Raw genomic sequence first — 17,039 nt, forward strand, 5'->3', positions numbered from 1 at the left:
CGTTTTATTTTTTAGGATTGGCTTTGTTTTCTCCATTATTGAGATCAACAGAACCGTATTGATATGTGAACATGTTCATAAAGTACACACAAAAAACAGGTACATTTTTATGATCACGTCAGATTAATTCCAGAATATTCATTTTGTAGAGGGAATTGTTTCTGTTTGCTGTTGAATGGGGTCAGAAATGACCTTTCTGTGACCCCTTTAGTTGGATAATTTAAGTCAGGTAGATGTGAAACACTCCTATTGGCCTATCCTCTAGACTTTGAGACAAATCAGACCAGTCAGATGAAGATATGTGTCACGCTGGCTGGACATGGCGAGGAAGGAGGACGCATACGCACAATGTCACAGAACAGGGGTTTAATACACAATACACAGGACACAGGACGGGAAACATCACCACGCAATGACCCAACAGTGAACAGACACGAACAGGATAGTTTTATACAATGATACACAGGTGATAACAATCAGGGAACATAACACAGGACGAACGTGAAACTCTGGTCTGGACCCGGAGTATCCCCTGCCAGACCAGATCATGACAATATAACATGAAGAAGGCAACTTGAGTCATGTTATCATGGAAAAATATGCTTTTTATTTTTTCTCTAAAGGACCATTTGATGCTCATGGTGACACTATGGGAAACTACAAGAAAACTTTTGACTTGAAGATAAAAAAAATAGAAGTAGATAAATAAACTCTGATTATATGTGATCTTTTCTTAAACATTTGCGAAAATGACCGGGAGAGGGACCATCAGATCCCAACCCCACATAAATATGTTGCAAGTCCACATTGTGTGTTTCTGCGTCCAAATCCAGCGTGATTGAGTTTGAAGGGACGGGATGTTCAAGAGTGAAACTAGACTATTCCAAATTTTGCCAGGTCACTGAGCTCCATGTCACCAAAAGCCTCCCATGGACACACGACGGTGAAATCTGCAGGAGAAAAGCATAATCTTCATTCAATTCTTATTACTTACAAACAGCTGTTGCTATGGTGATGCTCAAATGCGACTCTAAATTAAGTTGAAAACGTCACCTGTGCCAAGTCCCTCCATTCCAGGGATGTCATCACCAAACCTGAGTGACACAAATGACAAAAACTTTAAATAACATCAGCACATAAAAACATTCAAACTTCAATTCAAACTTGATGCAGTCATCAACATTTAAACGCTTTCATCATAATCTGTTACGGCAACACCCATTCAAAAATTTGAATATATCTTCATATTCATAAAGGCCTTACCCTTTCTGACCAGGCCTGGGTGCCTTGCTCTTGAAGGTGCGAGTGGTCCTCTGCTTGAACCTGGGGGGTCCCTTCTTCTCCACAGGGGCAGCGACTCCGGTATCCATTACGACTGATGGCTGCAGGTCAGAAAGGTAGAGCCATTTATTCATCTGCCGCTGTTTCCCATATGATCTCCTCAAACCTAATTACTTCAGATTAATGTGTGTTTCTGACGGCCTTAATCCGGCCCATCAGTGTGGCTCCACCCCCAACCACACAAAGGCTAATATTAGGTCAGATTAGGTCAAATTCCGTTCAATCGCCTTTGTCTAATTCTGTCTAATTCACGTTCCCAGAATAACTCACATGTTTACTAAATGTTAGGTTCTAGACTGGCATCTCTAGAACATCACCACAATCTGACTTCTGTCCAAGAGAGTTTCTCTTAGCATGACCAGCCCATTTTTACTGGACTGGTCCAGCATGTGGACCATGTACATTCTGTACGGTTACACAGAACCAGTCCACACTCCAGAACATCTCTATGGATCTACACATCTTATGGTTCTAGACTCCCAAGGATCTGGTGTAAATAAGTACTATTTAGCACACAATGATTTCTCCCTGAGGTTAAGAATGTAGAATCTTATTCAGACATCTTCAACCTGAAGGTGTCTTTACATTCTACAAGATCTTTTTTCCATGTCCCTATCCACACCAGGGTTGCTGCTCAGAACCATGTTCTCGACCCAGTAACCTTCTAGAACTCTCTGTCTACCGCCTGTTACATCTCTACCTGCCTCTTTTTTACAGAACAGTAATGTGGAGAAGATGCAAGAAGATGCTTCTTACCTAGAATTGGTCCTGCTCCTCCTGGAAACAAGTGCAGAGATGCAAAACAAAGACGAGTGGAGAACTCCTCTCTCTTTCTGCAGTCTCTCTGTTCCACCTTCCTTCTGCCGCTCAGCACTTCCCTTTATACCCCCCAGGCTAATCCTGCTCTGATCATCTCCCTGTTAGTTCACATGTTTCTAAGCTCACGTCAGTGAGAAGGTGTATTTTAAGATGAACTCAGGCCAGGTTTAGTCAGCATGTCCTGACCAAGCACAGATCTTCCCATCAGGTCAGTTCAGGTGATACCAGTAGTATGAGTGCAGTATGAGTGTAGATGTAATCTTGGCTGCTCGCTGAACAACACATATCAAGTGTGAAAAAATTAGATACGTTTTAATGGAAGAAAAGGGCTGACAGCGTAAATTCATTTTAAAACAGGCAAGGCAAATTTGATTTATAGTGCACAAATTAATTCAATTTGAGGACAAATAAAATATAAATGGTTAGTCAAGAAAAAGAGCAGAAAAAATAAAACTAGTCTTATAAATGAAATGCCATAAGAAAATTAATGTAAAATAAATAAATAAACAAACAGCAACAACCTTTAAGTCATCTATCATGGGGTAGAGTGTTGAGGGTCTAGGGCGTTGGCTAAATGAGGCAGCGAGGAGACAAAAATAAACTTATACTGAGTCTTATACCTCATTGTCCACACAGTGAGTGTTGGCAAACTGATGGCAGTGGGTAAAAATCCATGGCAAAAAGCAAAAAGAAGCTGCCACGGCTACAGGGGGAGAGGGGTTGGCGACCCGAAAGCAGAAGAGGATGAGGTTGGTGTCCCGTGGAAAACACAGATGGTCATGTTGGACGCTTCATTGTTCACTTTTTGCTGCTCGCCTTTACCTTGTTTGTACTTTTCTTGATAACAAGTGCTTGTCTTCGCTTCTTGAACACCCCTGCTGGATACGAATGACACCAACCCACTGCTCCGACCCTGACCGCCCGATTGCTTCGGTCTCTGATCTGCCAGCCACTCCTGTGGATGACCAAGACTCTCTTACGATTCGCAGGTGGATATTCACCTCTCTGTCGACCAACCCCTTATACTGCGGACACATCCTTTTTAAAGGGTGTCAGAAAAGCTCACTATATTACATTATAATCAGCCCTCTGCTGTAACAAATCAAGTCCTTTACAACCTTTAACATTTTATACAGCCATACTAAACATGTATGAATAATGACATGCATAAATATATCTTATAACAGACAGGCCTTGTGAGGGTGCAGCCGTGCCACAGCGATCAGTAAGTAACATGTACACATGCAACCTCTTTCAATTAATAGCATTTGTTTTTACCCAATGAGGTGCCACTGAGCACCTATAGGCTTCTCATTGGCTTTTCCTGCTCTGATGATATTAATAACCTGCTAATTCAGCAGGTGACCATGATTGAATCCATCTCTATCCTCAATAGCCATCTCCATAATGCAGAAACGTAACGCTGTCAATTTATATTTCTGTTTTTGTGTTGTGTGACTTGTTGACAGACCTCTTGATACGCCCCATCAGTCAGTCGTGTACTAGATTAAAAGCAGTATATTAATTAAAATACCAGTGCTGTTTTTTATGGAAGCAATTTCCACAACCCTGTGTCTACAATCAGCTATCACTTCATTTGTCACAGTAACAACCTCCTAGATCCTAACCAGTCTGAGAAGCTACATGCGGCCAGATTGGCAAAACTGTCATCTGTACTTATTCTCCTCGACCTCTCTGCAGCATTTGACACTGTTAACCACAATACTCTCTTGTCTATCCTGAAGAGGCTTGGAATTCAGGGCTCAGCGAGGCAGTCGTTTGCTTCCTACCTTGATGAGCAATTTTACCAAGTGACTTGGAAAGGATCCACCTCTACCTCATGTAGACTCTCCACTGGTGTCCCTCAAGGCTCAGTACTCAGTCCTCTCCTTTTCTACCTCTACACGAGATCACTTGGTGAGGTTATTTCCTCACATGGATTATCCTACCACTGCTATGCCGATGACACAAATCATCTTCCCTTTTCCTCCCTCTGTCTAACTGACATCCGTCTAACTGACATCTCATATTGGATGGCAACCCATCACCTCAAACTCAATCCCACCAAAACTGAACTAATATTCATTCCAGCAGATTCTTCACCACATCAGGATCTTGCTATTTACCTGGACAACTCACAGCTCTCTCCTTCTAAAACAACTCCTTCTTGACTCACATAAGCAATCTTTCCTGCTTATGTAGATTCCTTCTCTACAATATCAGACGAATCCATCCTTATCTGTCAACACAGGCCACACAGATACTGGTTCAGTCCTTAGTAATCTCTAGTAATCTCATGACTGGACTACTGCAACTCCCTTCTAGCTGGTCTACCTCTATGTACCATCCGACATCTACAACTCATACAAAATGCAACAGCATGACTGATCTTCAACCTTCCCAAATTCTCCCGCACCACCCCTCTGCTATGTTCCCGCCACTGGCTCCCAGTAGCTGCATGCATCAGATTCAAAATACTGCACCTCGTATACTCCGAGCCTCCAGTACTGCTCGCCTGGTACCTCCATCTCTAAAGGTAAAAGGAAGACACTCGTTCTCCGACGTAAAGTACAGCCAGTGGGCGAGCAATCGCTTAAAGCACTGCTCTCACATGCTGGATGCCTTGCATAGCCCGTAGGGAATAACTAAACTCTCATGATGGCCAGTGGGATTGATGAAGCAGTGGGTTCCGATGGTGGACCAGGTTGGGGCTGTTGGCAGTGGGGCTGACAGTGAGGCCCCCATTCAAGCACCAGTCCAACTGACCAGGAGAGATGGGGGACATGTTGAAGTGATGATGGGGGTGATCAGTAAATGGATGGTCTCATGATGGGTGTCCGGGGGAGAGGTGGTTGGGGACAGTTTGGAGAGAGATGGGCCTGGAAAGCAGAGGCCGGCCATCCCCGGAAGGTCAGTGGTGGCTAGAGGGCCACATCGGTCATCGGTCACCCTTTTTCCCGACAGGGCGGGGCCAATAGCCTGGTGGTGAGTCATGGAGGCATAATGAGCACAGAGGGTCTCATGGTAGTGTGTTCCCATTTCGTGGGGGTGAGGGCCAAGTTGCATGGGTTCCCCTGGGTCCTCGTTGCAGGTGCCTATGATGGGGCTGACTGTGATGGGCCATGGGACTGAGGCCGTTAAGGCGTTGTAGACTGTGAGCAGGCCACTAGCCTGTACTGCATAACTAGGTGGTGGTCAATACAGTGTTTCATAGGAGAATGGTACTTCTGACCCTACTGACCATTTCATTTCGCATCTGGGGTACCACCAAGACAGGCCCTGGCATAGTTGGTACAGATGGGATGACATAGCCCCTTCACTATCAGGATGACAAGACACTGTTTGTGGGAGGCCTGTGGAAGATTCTGTGATTTGAGACTAGCTGGAGACTTTAGTTCCAAATGAAAGATTATTCTGGGAAGAGAAACTTTTTTAAACTGTAGATTTACCAACACCACGGGAGGACACACACAGACACCGTATACAAATAACCATGCGCACCTATACTCTGCAGACTCATGCTCACACACACCACGTTCACACACACACATAGTGACAATGACGGACCAAAAAGACCAGACCCAGAACACTAGTGCAGTTTAAATGACTACTTTAATGCACTGAAAGCCATATTTCTATGAACTGCAGCTCTGGACACGTTATTCGCTTTAAGATTCTTTTTTTTTCATGTGTTTTCATGTGAATCCCAGATATTCTGAGGAGGAACAAAGATGTCGGTCTGAACACAGAACTTTTCTTTTTTTTTCAGATTTATTTATGACAAGTAGTCGATCTTATATCATTATATCTAATATATAATTATTTTCGTTGTTGATTCCAATGTTTCATAAGCTTCAAATTTATTTTGTTCTTATTGCCTGTGGTGAGGCTCGTTCTGCATTTAAAGTTCCCTTTTGAAGTTTTTGAGTTTTCTGCCCAGGTTGGTGTAGAATGGACATTGTCTCCTCTCTGATGATGATTTAAATCATTTCCAATCTTTGTGTAAAGGTTTTTTGCATTTTAGAATTGTGAATTATGATGTGAATTATTATTATGCTATGAAGTAATGTGTGGTGTTAAGTAAACCTTTTTTCATTACATTTTTTATCATTATTGTACTCCTCAGTGTTACAAAAACAACATCCACATCCTCACTAATTAACTGTTTCACAATTATATAACATATAAAGGCTATAAGTTCTCTTCTCCTGCACCTTATTATTCAGTATACCGAGCATAGAAGAGTTTATGAATAAGTAGATTTTTCATGATTTCTCTGTCAAAGATTATGCCATTTTCATTTTTGTTAGTGAATGTCCAGATAAAATTGTTTCTAGACACTTTATGCTGTGGTTGTGTGTTTTTTTTAATCCCCATTATTACTATCAGATAAATTGCATCAAATGTGTAATCCAACACATGCTCATAAAAACAATTTTTATGTTTGCATGTAAAATTGATTTTGGAATATTTATTCTGTATAGGGAATTGTTTGTTTGCTGTTGAATGGAGTGAGGAATGTTATATGACCTTTCCGTGACCTTTTGAGTTGGCCATGAGAGAATTCATATTGGCCTATTCTCTGGACCAATCAGATGAAGATATGACATGAAGAGTTATCATGGAAAAATAAGTATTTTATTCATTTTTCTACAGGACAGTTTAGAAAAATAAAATTTATAAGTAGGGAAATAGAACTCTGATTATAGATTGTCTTCTCTTAAACAAACTTGTCTTGTCAAGATGACCGGACAGCATGAGAGGGAGCATCAGACCCCAACCCCACTTAATTATGTTGAAGTCGTTTAAAGTCCAGATTGTGTTTTTTGAGTCTGGATGCATCATCACTCACTTTGAAGGGACAGGGTGGTCAGGGGTGTAACTAAAGTATTCCATATTTTGCCAGGTCACTGAGCTCCATGTCACCAAAAGCCTCCCATGGGCACACAACGGTGAAATCTGCAGGAGAAAAGCATAACCTTCATTCAATTCTTAATACTAACAAACAGCTGTTGCTATGGTGATGCTCTAATGCGACTCTAAATTAGGTTGGAAATGTTACCTGTGCCAAGTCCCTCCATTCCAGGGATGTCATCACCAAACCTGAGTGACACAAAATATAAAACATTTAATCTTCAATTTAACTATAGTTCAAATATAGTTCAAACGTTTAAAAATCTTCATAATAATCAGTTGTTATGGCAACATGGAGTCAACACCATTCAAAAACGGTGAAATATGAATATATCTTCACACATTCATAAACATTGATATTCATAAACATTGTTATTATTTTATAGTATGTATTATTGTGATATATTTCAACATACTAATAATTGATGATTAAAACAGTTGGTCTTCATGCTGAAATTTCCCCAATTTTTCCACTTAGACTTCAACAAATTGTCATTTATTTAGCTATTTTTCTCATTTTCATTCGAATTGGCACTTTTCACTTCTTTTTTTATTTTCAGTACTGATGAATTTAGATGCTGTATGATACACTGGCCTACCCTTTCTGACCAGGCCTGGGTGCCTTGCTCTTGAAGGTGCGAGTGGTCCTCTGCTTGAACCTGGGGGGTCCCTTCTTCTCCACAGGGGCAGCGACTCCGGTATCCATTACGACTGATGGCTGCAGGTCAGGAAGGTAGAGCCATTTATTCATCTGCCGCTGTTTCCCATATGATCTCCTCAAACCTAATTACTTCAGATTAATGCGTGTTTCTGACGGCCTTAATCCGGCCCATCAGTGTGGCCCCAACCCAACCACACAAAGGCTAATATTAGGTCAGATTAGGTAAAATTCAGTTCAATCGCCTTTGTCTAATTCTGTCTAATTCACGTTCCCAGAATAACTCACATGTTTACTACATGTAAAGTTCTAGGTTGGCATCTCTAGAACATCACCACAATCTGAGAGTTTCTCTTAGCATGACCAGCCCATTTCCTTTAACCTGTGAAAGCTGTTTCCAGCGTTCACTGGACTGGTCCAGCATGTGAAACATGTACATTCTGTACGGTTACACGGAACCAACCCACACTACAGAACATTATGTTCTCCCAAGCTAGAATCATCCCTGTGCTCAGAGGGTCTACTCATCTCACACATCTCTTATGGTTGTAGACTCACGAGTGTCTGGTGTTACTAAATCTAATGGTTAATGGTTAGGAATGTAGAACCCTGGTAAAATAGACATGTTCACCTTGAGGGTGTCTTTGCATTTTACATGGTCTTCCTGACTGGCCCTGCCCACCTTATCTATGTCTCTAACCATACCAGGGTTGCTGCTCAAAACCATCTTCTCACCCCCAAAACAACAACAACATTTTATGTGTAGCCTCATTCACAGGACACACCTAAACTTAGACCTTTATGACTTCAAATTAGTATTTGATTCGTCCCTGTCCAGATCCAAGAGAACTATTTTATACTTTTTATCTAATGAGTAACAACTCATCAGGAAATTTTCTATCTACCACCTGTTATGTCTGTACCTTTCTCTTGTTTAAAGAACAGTAATGTGGAGAAGATGTGAGAAGATGATTCTTACCTAGAATTGGTCCTGCTCCTCCTGGAAGAGCAAGTGCAGAGATGCAAAACAAAGACGAGTGGAGAACTCCTCTCTCTTTCTGCAGTCTCTCTGTTCCACCTTCCTTCTGCCGCTCGTTGCTCTTTTTTATATCCCTCTGGGCTAATCCTGCTCTGATCATCTCCCTGTTCCTCAACACGTTCCCAGGATTTAGCGAGTCTAAGCTCATCTCAGTGAGAAAGTGTATTTTAAGATGGCTGATCAGACCACAGATTCTCCCATCAGGTCACTTTAGGTGAAACCAGCAGCACAGGTATGAGTGCAGATGTGATCTTGGTTGCTCACTGAATAACACATATCAAGGATGAAAAAATGAGATAAAACAGCATAAATTTACTTTAAGAAAGGGAAGGCAAGTTGTATTTATAGCGCACATTCTAAATATAAATTCAGTTTCAGGAACAATAAAAAATAAAAGGGTAGTCAAGAACAAGAAAAAAAGAGTTAATAAAAAAATAAAACTAGTCATGAAAATGAAATGCCACATTACTGCCCACACATTAAGTCAAGGCAAACTGATGCCAGTGGGTGTGTGTGTATATACAGTACAGGCCAAAAGTTTGGACACACCTTCTAAGTCAATGTGTTTTCTTTATTTTCATGACCATTTACATTGGTAGATTCCCACTGAAACTGAATGAACACATGTGGAGTTATGTACTTAACAAAAAGTGGAGACCTGGCCTCCACATTCACCAGACCTGAATCCAATCAAGATGGTTTGGGGTGAGCTGGACCGCAGAGTGAAGGCAAAGTGACCAACAAGTGCTAAACACCTCTGGGAACTCCTTCAAGACTGTTGGAAAAGCATTTCAGGTGACGACCTCTTGAAGCTCATCGAGAGAATGCCAAGAGTGTGCAAAGCAGTAATCAGAGCAAAGAAAGTAGAATATAAAACATGTTTTCAGTTATTTCACCTTTTTTTGTTAAGTACATAACTCCACATGTGTTCATTCATAGTTTTGATGCCTTCAGTGAGAATCTAACAATGTAAATGGTCATGAAAATAAAGAAAACACATTGAATGAGAAGGTGTGTCCAAACTTTTGGCCTGTACTGTATATATACTTACATACATATATCTGTCCACCCCTCCCTATGATTCTCCAACCATTAAAAACGGTCACCAAATTCCAATTGTCATTATATAAACACAACAGCACCATGTTTTGGCCTCAGAGGGTCTGGGCGTGGTTCTGATGCCTGGACTCTGATGGGATAAGCGGATTGGCTGTAAGTCTGTTTGTGCTCTTTAGATCTTTAGAAAGTTTTAAATAAAGTCCTATGTCTGGAAACCTCTCACCGATATTACGTGACCATCAGTGAATCCAGCACTATTCTCAGTTTCTTAATGAGACATCAATGTCTTAAAACAATTCCAAACAACTTAATACTACACTGACCCATTTCCTGCAGTTCGAGACTGACGAGGGGGACAAGGTGGACCGCCTAGGAGAACTGTTCCATGATCATGAGTATGGTGTTTTTGCCTCCAACACCTGGCAGTCAGAAAATCTACTGCCTGTTGCATCCAAGAGCATTGTGGTACTGGTAAAGAATGAAGGGGTCCGGCTGATGGACCTCCACATAGCCCCTTTCGTCCAGGGTGAAGGTGGGCCACCAGAAAGCCCTACAGATGAAGGAGAGTGTCCTCTGATGCCCCATGGTAACTCTAAAGAGCGGAGGAATGTCCCCAGTGCAGGACCGCTTGGAGGCAAGATGTTGGTATGTCTGGGGTCAGAGTCCTAGGCAGTGTGGATCTGGGTCTGTAGGGTCCAGCGAAGGGGCCCCAGTACTCTACATGGAGGCAAAGAGGGCCCCAGGGCATACGTACCATGTCTGACACATCCACCACGACAATGAAAGAAAGAGTAAGGTCCAGGTTTTGAAGATTTGTTGTGGTGGTGAAACGTTCACCGAGGGAGTTGAAGGCTAAATGGATAATGGACAAAACGCTGATAGAAGTTGGCGAACCTCTGATGCTGCTTGAGTGTTGCAGGTAAGGGCCACAACGCCACTCCATCCAGTTATTTAGGATCATTAATGAACTGCTGGAAGACGCCGGGGGCATAGCACGTAGGGAATAACTAAACTCTCGTGATGGCTGTCCACTAGGTCTAAAGGAGTGGGATCCCAGAAAGATTAAGGTGATTATTATAGGGAGATGGGCCTGGAAACCAGAGGCCGGTTGTCCTCTGAAGTGTGAATGATGGGAATGCCAGAATCGATAAAGGCTGTGGTCTTCTTGTGTTTGGAGATCAGTACGACTGGCAAGGGGCCAGCCCATGGCATAGGCAACATAGGGAAAGCATAAGGGCGACATCCCAGGATAAGGGCGCCACAAAAAGTGTTTCCTAAAACTACTTGGTCTTCATGTGTCTAGATATTGAAAAGAACAAGTCCACATGAATTTTCCGGCATAGCAAAGCCTATTAAGTAATACTAGTAATAATAACAATAATGATAACAAGTTTTTTAAGGTAACGGTTAAAAATCGATGGTCAAAGGAAATCTTAAAAAGTTCTGTTCTGGCTGCGACAATGTTCCCCCGCATCTCCATAATGAAATGGCTTTCTGTCAGACCCCCCTTACCCCCGGCATTCTGGCTGCATTCTGGGGTGCAACCTAAAATCTTGCCTAGGGCTCCAAATTTGTTAGGGCCAGACCTGCCTACTGACCATTTAGTCAGTCGAGCTGCAGCCCACTCCACACTACTGCCTGTCCAGAAGGCAGCGGCAGTGGTGACCTAGTGGTTTAGGAAGCGGCCCCTTAATCAGAAGGTTGCCGGTCTGAATCCCGATATGCCAAGGTGTCACTGAGGTGCCACTGAGCAAAGCACCGTCCCCACACACTGCTCCCCGGGTGCCTGTCATGGCTACCCACTGCTCACCAAGGGTGATGAGTCAAAAGCAGAGGACACATTTCGTTGTGTCACTGTGTGCTGTGCTGCAGTGTTTCACAGTAGCAGTGCAATTTGGGCTGGGTACAATAGCGTGTGGGCTATAGCTCAAAAATAAGAATACTTGAAAAAAAAAAGAAACAAAGTGGTTAGTCGGATGTCACACTTGTCATTGACCCCATTCCAGTGCACTTGGAGCACCCAGTGGGTTTTTGGCGAGAACAATGGAGGCGGGGCCACTTGGCAGTCAGATCATGTACACCCTGATGCAGTCAGCGTACCCCCTGTTACAACTGGTCACAGACTGGTGCGAAATAGTGTCATGTGACAGACTCTGTCTTTCATGGAGACCAGCGGGAACTAAAACACGAGAGGACTTTTATTTACATGTTTTGCGGTTGAAGTCATATTTTTTACCCAGGTGGGAGTAAATTGGAGGTGTCCCCTGACATTTTCTAATCTCTGACGATGAATGAAATCATATTGGATGTGTGTGTGTGTGTGTGTGTGTGTGTGTGTCTGTGTGTGTGGAGTAGGGGTGTGTATTGGCAAGGATCTCATGATATGATACATATCACGATACACGGGTAATGATATGATTATATAACGATATATAATTTAAATAAAAATTTTATTTGTCACGTACACAGTCATACACGGTATAATATGCAGTGAAATATGTATAACATATGAAGTGTTATACATATGCAAATATTGCAAATATAAATAAGTATTAAAAATGTATGTTTTAAACATAAATTATATGTAAAAAGTAGGGGGAAAGTGTGCAAATGTGTAAAGTAAAGCTGTGCAAATGACTGGAGGGATTAAGTCCATAAGTGATTGAAAGTGATGGAGTGTATTAGAATTCTGTCCTATGAAGTGTTGTGGTTGTTGAGAGCTGTTATATCCTGTGGGAAGAAGCTCCCTCTCATTCTCTCTGGGTTGAACTTCAGGGAGTGGAAGCGCTTCCCTGATCGCAGGAGAGAGAACAGTCCATTGTTGGGGTGGCTGAGGTCCTTCACTATTGTCCGGGCCCTGCTCCAGCACCGCTTGCTGTAGATCGATTGAAGGTCAGGGAGCTTGGTACAGATGATGGGTTCAGCTGATCGAACCACCATCGGGCTCGCCTGTCCTGCATGGTGGAGTTTGTAGTGGCTGTAGTGGCTGTCTTAGGTGTACGGAGTACAGTAGGGGGCTCAAAACACAGCCCTGGGGGGCTCTAGTGCTGAGAGTGAATTTTTTTTGATTTTGTACAAATTGCGATATTCTACAGAGATGATTCTCATCTCTGCTGACTTGACTAAAGAAAACGCTCGACAGCACCATCTGGTGCACGAAATATGTAAACAAAAATATTGATATTAGATGTCCCTGTATCGATACAATATCACCATGTAAAATATTGCAATATATTGCTGTATCAATATTTTCTAACACCCCTAGTGTGCAGCTTTACATGATGCGTTATTTTGCTCTAAAGTGACGTGTGGTGTAAAAACAAACTCTTCTCCTTTTTTTTATCACTATTGTGCTATTGTAGAACTATTGTACTATCACTATTGTACAGTTGTACTGAACAAAGTACTATTCTAAATGACACCTTATTCAGCCGTATAAAAGGGTATACGTTTTCTTATTATTCAGTATTCTAAGCATAAATGTCTTTGTTTTTATTTAATGATTTCTCTGTCAAAGATACCATTTTCCTTTTATTACTGAATGTCTATATGAACTAATTTTATTAACACTGTTTGATGTGGTTATGTGCTTTTAACATCCATTATTACCACATTTGAGATCAATTGCATCAAAAATGTAATCAAACACATGCTCAGAAAATACACACACAAAAACAGGTACATTTTTATGATCACTTGTAAAAATGATTCAGGAATATTTATTTTTTAGAGGGAATTGTTTCAGTGTTTGTTGTTGAATGGGGTCAGGAATGACCTCTTTAATCGGATAATGTAAATCATGATTCCAAAAAGGTTTTAGGCATGAAAAATTGGCGTATCCTCTGTAATTTGAGAAGTCAGACCAGTCAGGTGAAGATATGACATGAAGAAGGCAACTTGAGTCATGTTATCATGGAAAAATATGTTTTTTATTTTTTCTCAAAAGGACCGTTTGATGCTCATGGTGACACTATGGGAAACTACAAGAAAACTTTTGACTTGAAGGTTAAAAAAATAGAAGTAGATAAATAGAACTCTGATTATATGTGATCTTTTCTTAAACATTTGCGAAAATGACCGGGAGAGGGACCATCAGATCCCTACCCCACATAAATATGTTGCAAGTCCATATTGTGTGTTTCTGGATCCAAATCCAGCGTGATTGAGTTTGAAGGGACGGGATGTTCAGGAGTGAAACTAGACTATTCCAAATTTTGCCAGGTCACTGAGCTCCATGTCACCAAAAGCCTCCCATGGACACACGACGGTGAAATCTGCAGGAGAAAAGCATAATCTTTAATCAATTCTTATTACTAACAAACAGCTGTTGCTATGGTGATGCTCAAATGCGACTCTAAATTAAGTTGAAAACGTCACCTGTGCCAAGTCCTTCCATTCCAGGGATGTCATCACCAAACCTGAGTGACACAAATGACAAAAACTTTAAACAACATCAGCACATAAAAACTTTCAAACTTCAATTCAAACTTGATGCAGTCATCAACATTTAAACGCTTTCATCATAATCTGTTACGGCAACACCCATTCAAAAAATTGAATATAACTTCACATTCATAAAGGCCTTACCCTTTCTGACCAGGCCTGGGTGCCTTGCTCTTGAAGGTGCGAGTGGTCCTCTGCTTGAACCTGGGGGGTCCCTTCTTCTCCACAGGGGCAGCGACTCCGGTATCCATTACGACTGATGGCTGCAGGTCAGGAAGGTGGAGCCATTTATTCACCTGATGCTGTTTCCCATATGATCTCCTCACACCTAATTACTTCAGATTAATGCGTGTTTCTGACGGCCTTAATCCGGCCCATCAGTGTGGCCCCAACCCCAACCACACAAAGGCTAATATTAGGTCAGATTAGGTCAAATTCAGTTCAATCGCCTTTGTCTAATTCTGTCTAATTCACGTTCCCTGAATAACTCACATGTTTACTAAATGTTAGGTTCTAGACTGGCATCTCTAGAACATCACCACAATCTGACTTCTGTCCAAGAGAGTTTCTCTTAGCATGACCAGCCCATTTTTACTAGACTGGTCCAGCATGTGGACCATGTACATTCTGTACGGTTACACGGAACCAGTCCACACTCCAGAACATCTCTACGCATCTACGCATCTCACACATCTCTTACAGTTCTAGACTCCCAAGGGTCTGGTGTTAATAAGTTCTATGTAGCACACAATGGTTTCTCCCTGGGGTAGAACCTTGATAATACATCTTCAACCTGAAGGTGTCTTTACATTCTACAAGATCTTTTTTCCATGTCTTTATCCATACCAGGTTTGCTGCTCAGAACCATGTTCTCACCTCTGAAATGACTACAATATTTCACTTGTAGTGTCATTCACTGGACACACCCAAACTTAGACCTTTCGACACGTTTTTTGAGTTGTCCCTGTCAAGGTCCATGAGAATTAATTTAACCTTTCATTTAATGATTAACAGCACCAGCCACTCCCCAGGAACCTTCTAGAACTCGCTATCTACCGCCTGTTATGTCTCTACCTGCCACTTATTTATAGAACAGTAATGTGGAGAAGATGCGAGAAGATTCTTCTTACCTAGAATTGGTCCTGCTCCTCCTGGAAGCAAGTGCAGAGATGCAAAACAAAGACGAGTGGAGAACTCCTCTCTCTTTCTGCAGTCTCTCTGTTCCGGCATCCTTCTGCCGCTCAGCGCTTCCCTTTATACCCCCCAGGCTAATCCTGCTCTGATCATCTCCCTGTTAGTTCACATGTTTCTAAGCTCACCTCAGTGAGAAGGTGTATTTTAAGATGGACTCAGGCCAGGTTTAGTCAGCATGTCCTGACCAAGCACAGATCTTCCCATCAGGTCAGTTCAGGTGATACCAGTAGTATGAGTGCAGTATGAGTGTAGATGTAATCTTGGCTGCTCGCTGAACAACACATAACAAGTGTGAAAAAAGGGCTGATGGTGTAAATTTGTTTTAAAACGGGCAAGGCAAGTTTTATTTATAGCGCATATTCTATAAATAGACGCAATGTGAAGTACAATAAAATATGAAAGGGTAGAAAAAGACAGATTAATATGAGAAGAAAAAATAAAACTGGTCATAAAAAAAGAGACAAACAAGAACAAATCAGTAAAAAATGGTAAAATCCTGTAATTATAGTTCTTTTTAAAACATCTATTAATGTCATCTAATGTCAAATTATATGTAACAAGTAGCGTGAAAGTGTGCAAATGTGTAAAGTAAAGCTGTGCAAATGACTGTGGGGATTGAGTCCAAAAGTGATTGAAAGTGATGGAGTGTATTAGAATTCTGTCCTATGAAGTGTTGTGGTTGTTGAGAGCTGGTATAGCCTGTGGGAAGAAGCTCCCTCTCATTCTCTCTGTGTTGAACTTCGTCCGGGCCCTGGTCCAGCACCGCTTGCTGTAGATCGATTGAAGGTCAGGGAGCTTGGTACAGATGATGGGTTCAGCTGATCGAACCACCATCGGGCTCGCCTGTCCTGCATGGTGGAGTTTGTAGTGGCTGTAGTGGCTGTCTTAGGTGTACGGAGTACAGTAGGGGGCTCAAAACACAGCCCTGGGGGGCTCTAGTGCTGAGAGTGATTTTTTTGTGATTCTGTACAAATTGCGATATTCTACAGAGATGATTCTCATCTCTGCTGACTTGACTAAAGAAAACGCTCGACAGCACCATCTGGTGCACGAAATATGTAAACAAAAATATTGATATTAGATGTCCCTGTGTCGATACAATATCACCATGTAAAATATTGCAATATATTGCTGTATCAATATTTTCTAACACCCCTAGTGTGCAGCTTTACATGAAGCTTTTTTTTGCTCTAAAGTGACGTGTGGTGTAAAAACAAACTCTTCTCCTTTTTTTTTATCACTATTGTGCTATTGTAGAACTATTGTACTATCACTATTGTACAGTTGTACTGAACAAAGTACTATTCTAAATGACACCTTATTCAGCCGTATAAAAGGGTATACGTTTTCTTATTATTCAGTATTCTAAGCATAAATGTCTTTGTTTTTATTTAATGATTTCTCTGTCAAAGATACCATTTTCCTTTTATTACTGAATGTCTATATGAACTAATTTTATTAACACTGTTTGATGTGGTTATGTGCTTTTAACATCCATTATTACCACATTTGAGATCAATTGCATCAAAAATGTAATCAAACACATGCTCAGAAAATACACACACAAAAACA

At 41.6% G+C, this 17,039-nt stretch overlaps 3 protein-coding genes across 3 annotated transcripts; all 3 read right to left on the reverse strand.

The window, feature by feature from the left end:
• Positions 1-351: 351 nt before the first annotated feature.
• On the reverse strand, positions 352-2,231 carry LOC114785380 (retinal cone rhodopsin-sensitive cGMP 3',5'-cyclic phosphodiesterase subunit gamma-like). Its single transcript, XM_028971558.1, has 4 exons — positions 2,098-2,231; positions 1,264-1,382; positions 1,054-1,094; positions 352-950 (listed from the first exon to the last, which is right to left on the reverse strand). The coding sequence occupies exons 2-4, from the start codon at positions 1,368-1,370 to the stop codon at positions 874-876; spliced, it is 225 nt and encodes a 74-aa protein (XP_028827391.1). The 5' UTR covers positions 1,371-1,382; positions 2,098-2,231; the 3' UTR covers positions 352-873.
• A 4,545-nt stretch (positions 2,232-6,776) lies between these two features.
• LOC114786417 (retinal rod rhodopsin-sensitive cGMP 3',5'-cyclic phosphodiesterase subunit gamma-like) lies at positions 6,777-8,846 on the reverse strand. The gene is made up of 4 exons (XM_028973533.1): positions 8,712-8,846; positions 7,674-7,792; positions 7,223-7,263; positions 6,777-7,119 (listed from the first exon to the last, which is right to left on the reverse strand). The coding sequence occupies exons 2-4, from the start codon at positions 7,778-7,780 to the stop codon at positions 7,043-7,045; spliced, it is 225 nt and encodes a 74-aa protein (XP_028829366.1). The 5' UTR covers positions 7,781-7,792; positions 8,712-8,846; the 3' UTR covers positions 6,777-7,042.
• A 4,891-nt stretch (positions 8,847-13,737) lies between these two features.
• LOC114786545 (retinal cone rhodopsin-sensitive cGMP 3',5'-cyclic phosphodiesterase subunit gamma-like) lies at positions 13,738-15,556 on the reverse strand. The gene is made up of 4 exons (XM_028973737.1): positions 15,404-15,556; positions 14,418-14,536; positions 14,208-14,248; positions 13,738-14,104 (listed from the first exon to the last, which is right to left on the reverse strand). Exons 2-4 carry the CDS (start codon positions 14,522-14,524, stop codon positions 14,028-14,030), a joined length of 225 nt encoding a protein of 74 aa, XP_028829570.1. The 5' UTR covers positions 14,525-14,536; positions 15,404-15,556; the 3' UTR covers positions 13,738-14,027.
• Between the last annotated feature and the right edge of the window lie 1,483 nt (positions 15,557-17,039).

The sequence above is a fragment of the Denticeps clupeoides genome, chromosome 3, assembly GCF_900700375.1.
Source record: "Denticeps clupeoides chromosome 3, fDenClu1.1, whole genome shotgun sequence".
NCBI lineage: Eukaryota > Metazoa > Chordata > Actinopteri > Clupeiformes > Denticipitidae > Denticeps > Denticeps clupeoides.

Coding starts and splice junctions, on each gene's coding strand:
- LOC114786545 (XM_028973737.1), bottom strand. CDS start 14,524: ATGGATACCGGAGTCGCTGCCCCTGTGGAGAAGAAGGGACCCCCCAGG. Junction 14,249..14,417: donor CCCAGGCCTGGTCAGAAAGG/GTAAGGCCTTTA, acceptor TGTGTCACTCAG/GTTTGGTGATGACATCCCTG. Junction 14,105..14,207: donor AATGGAAGGACTTGGCACAG/GTGACGTTTTCA, acceptor TTTCTCCTGCAG/ATTTCACCGTCGTGTGTCCA.
- LOC114785380 (XM_028971558.1), bottom strand. CDS start 1,370: ATGGATACCGGAGTCGCTGCCCCTGTGGAGAAGAAGGGACCCCCCAGG. Junction 1,095..1,263: donor CCCAGGCCTGGTCAGAAAGG/GTAAGGCCTTTA, acceptor TGTGTCACTCAG/GTTTGGTGATGACATCCCTG. Junction 951..1,053: donor AATGGAGGGACTTGGCACAG/GTGACGTTTTCA, acceptor TTTCTCCTGCAG/ATTTCACCGTCGTGTGTCCA.
- LOC114786417 (XM_028973533.1), bottom strand. CDS start 7,780: ATGGATACCGGAGTCGCTGCCCCTGTGGAGAAGAAGGGACCCCCCAGG. Junction 7,264..7,673: donor CCCAGGCCTGGTCAGAAAGG/GTAGGCCAGTGT, acceptor TGTGTCACTCAG/GTTTGGTGATGACATCCCTG. Junction 7,120..7,222: donor AATGGAGGGACTTGGCACAG/GTAACATTTCCA, acceptor TTTCTCCTGCAG/ATTTCACCGTTGTGTGCCCA.